Source organism: Capsicum annuum, chromosome 7 (assembly GCF_002878395.1).
Source record: "Capsicum annuum cultivar UCD-10X-F1 chromosome 7, UCD10Xv1.1, whole genome shotgun sequence".
NCBI classification, from domain to species: Eukaryota; Viridiplantae; Streptophyta; class Magnoliopsida; order Solanales; family Solanaceae; genus Capsicum; species Capsicum annuum.
In genome coordinates, this window is record NC_061117.1 from 180,195,178 (window position 1) to 180,197,032 (window position 1,855).

The window sequence follows — 1,855 nt, forward strand, 5'->3', positions numbered from 1 at the left end:
GACTTTCAATCACAAGTTTCATACAAAAAAGACTTTAGGTCATAAGTTTGAATTCAGAAAAAAGACTTCTGATCACAACTGTGCTCGATGACTTTTCATATTCTGAAAATGATGAATATTAGCATCATTACTTACAATAGCAAATATCTTACGCTCTACTTAGCAAACTAAACAACCATTTAAAAATTCATCACCCATGCTATTGCGAAGTTCATTTTTGATGTAGTTCACAGAGGAGAAAGCTCGTTCCACAAAAGCAGTAGCAACAAAAAAAATGAGAGTCAACTTGATGAACAAATAAACAAGAGGCCAAGTCTGATGCAATTTTAATTCAACCAATACTTTATCAAGATCAGTAATTCCATTCATATTGAAAAATCTTTTATCAGAACCCCAAACATGTGCTATGAAACTATCAAGTTGATAACTGAGATCTCAAAGTTTGCTGCTATCAAATTCATTAAGATAATATTCAGCTAACCTCATTATTTTTTCCTTATCAAAATTACCAAATGACTTAGCTGGATGTAAATAAGCCATACCAAGAAGTAAGTCAGTACTCACAACATCGAAATGATTATTAAGCTCCTCGAGTAGCAAATCAATAACAACACAAAATCTTTCAACCTGAAAATGATGAGAATATGTAACATCAAGAGCTCTACGTTTTGAATTACCAGGAATGTAGCAAGCATTTATTTTTGGGATCGCTATCTCATATTTATCACAAAATGAAAAGACATCACCCAGTAATGATCTCCTTCCACTATCCCTCATCCTTTGCAACTCTTGTTTTGCAGTATTGAGTAGTTCTAGAGCATTGACAATATCTTGATCCATCTTTTGTAATGAGGAGTTCAAATGATTTGTTATCATTAGAAATTTCAACATCAAGTGTAGCATAAAAGCAAAATCAAACCCCTTAATCGTATTCTCAAGAGTTTTAGCTGTAAGTCTATCAAGATAAATTGGACACTCATATGTAGCAAATCCAAGAACATAAAGAATTGATTGAAATATGTCAATGAATTTCTCTAATGTCTTACAGTGAGAACCCCAACGAGTGTCACATGATCTTTGAAGTTCACATTCTTGATTTAATCCCTGTTCTATGTGTACTTCTTCAGAAATGATCAACTCTTCTAACTTTACAGCTTGATGTTGTCTGAGAAAATCCCTGTGCTTATAAGATGCTCCAACAATATTCAACATATTAGTAACTAAACAAAAAAAATCATCCACATCTGAATTCTTCTCCACAAGAGCTACGAGCGTCATCTACAACTGATGAGAAAAATAATGAGTAGAATAAGCAGATGGAGTATCATACAAAATTAAGCTCTTAAGACCACTTAGTTCTCCTTGCATGTTACTTTCACCATCATAACCTTGTTCATGGATTTGAGACGTACTTAGTGAGTGATCTAAAAGAAAAGAATAGATTGACTCCTTGAATGATCGTGCAGATGTATCACTAATAAGGACAACACTAACAAATCGCTCTATTACTTCACCTTTTTTGTCAACATATCGCAAAACAAGTGCCATTTGCTCCTTATATGATATATCTTTTGATTCATCAACTAGTATCCCAAAATAATCACCATCTAAGTCTTCCATGATAACTAGGATTGTTTCTTTTAAACAAGCATTAACAATATCTTTCTGAGTTTTTGGACAACACATCATTTCATTTTTGGGGTATTTTCTAAAATAATGCTCCCAACATCCCTATTAATGTTTTCATAACGTCAAAAAAGCTCAAGAAATATACCTCTATTTGTAGATGATACACTCTCATAATGACCACAAAATGACAATCTCAAAAGAAACCTTGCCACATCTATTGAAGCAA

General features: G+C 32.9%; 1 protein-coding gene across 1 annotated transcript; it reads right to left on the minus strand.

The window, feature by feature from the left end:
- Nucleotides 1-435: 435 nt before the first annotated feature.
- LOC107876644 lies at nucleotides 436-1,278 on the minus strand. Its single transcript, XM_016723517.2, has one exon. The coding sequence runs from the start codon at nucleotides 1,276-1,278 to the stop codon at nucleotides 436-438; it is 843 nt and encodes a 280-aa protein (XP_016579003.2).
- Between the last annotated feature and the right edge of the window lie 577 nt (nucleotides 1,279-1,855).

Bases quoted from the DNA above. Each gene is read 5' to 3' on its own strand.
- LOC107876644 (XM_016723517.2), bottom strand. From the start codon at position 1,278: ATGACGCTCGTAGCTCTTGTGGAGAAGAATTCAGATGTGGATGATTTT.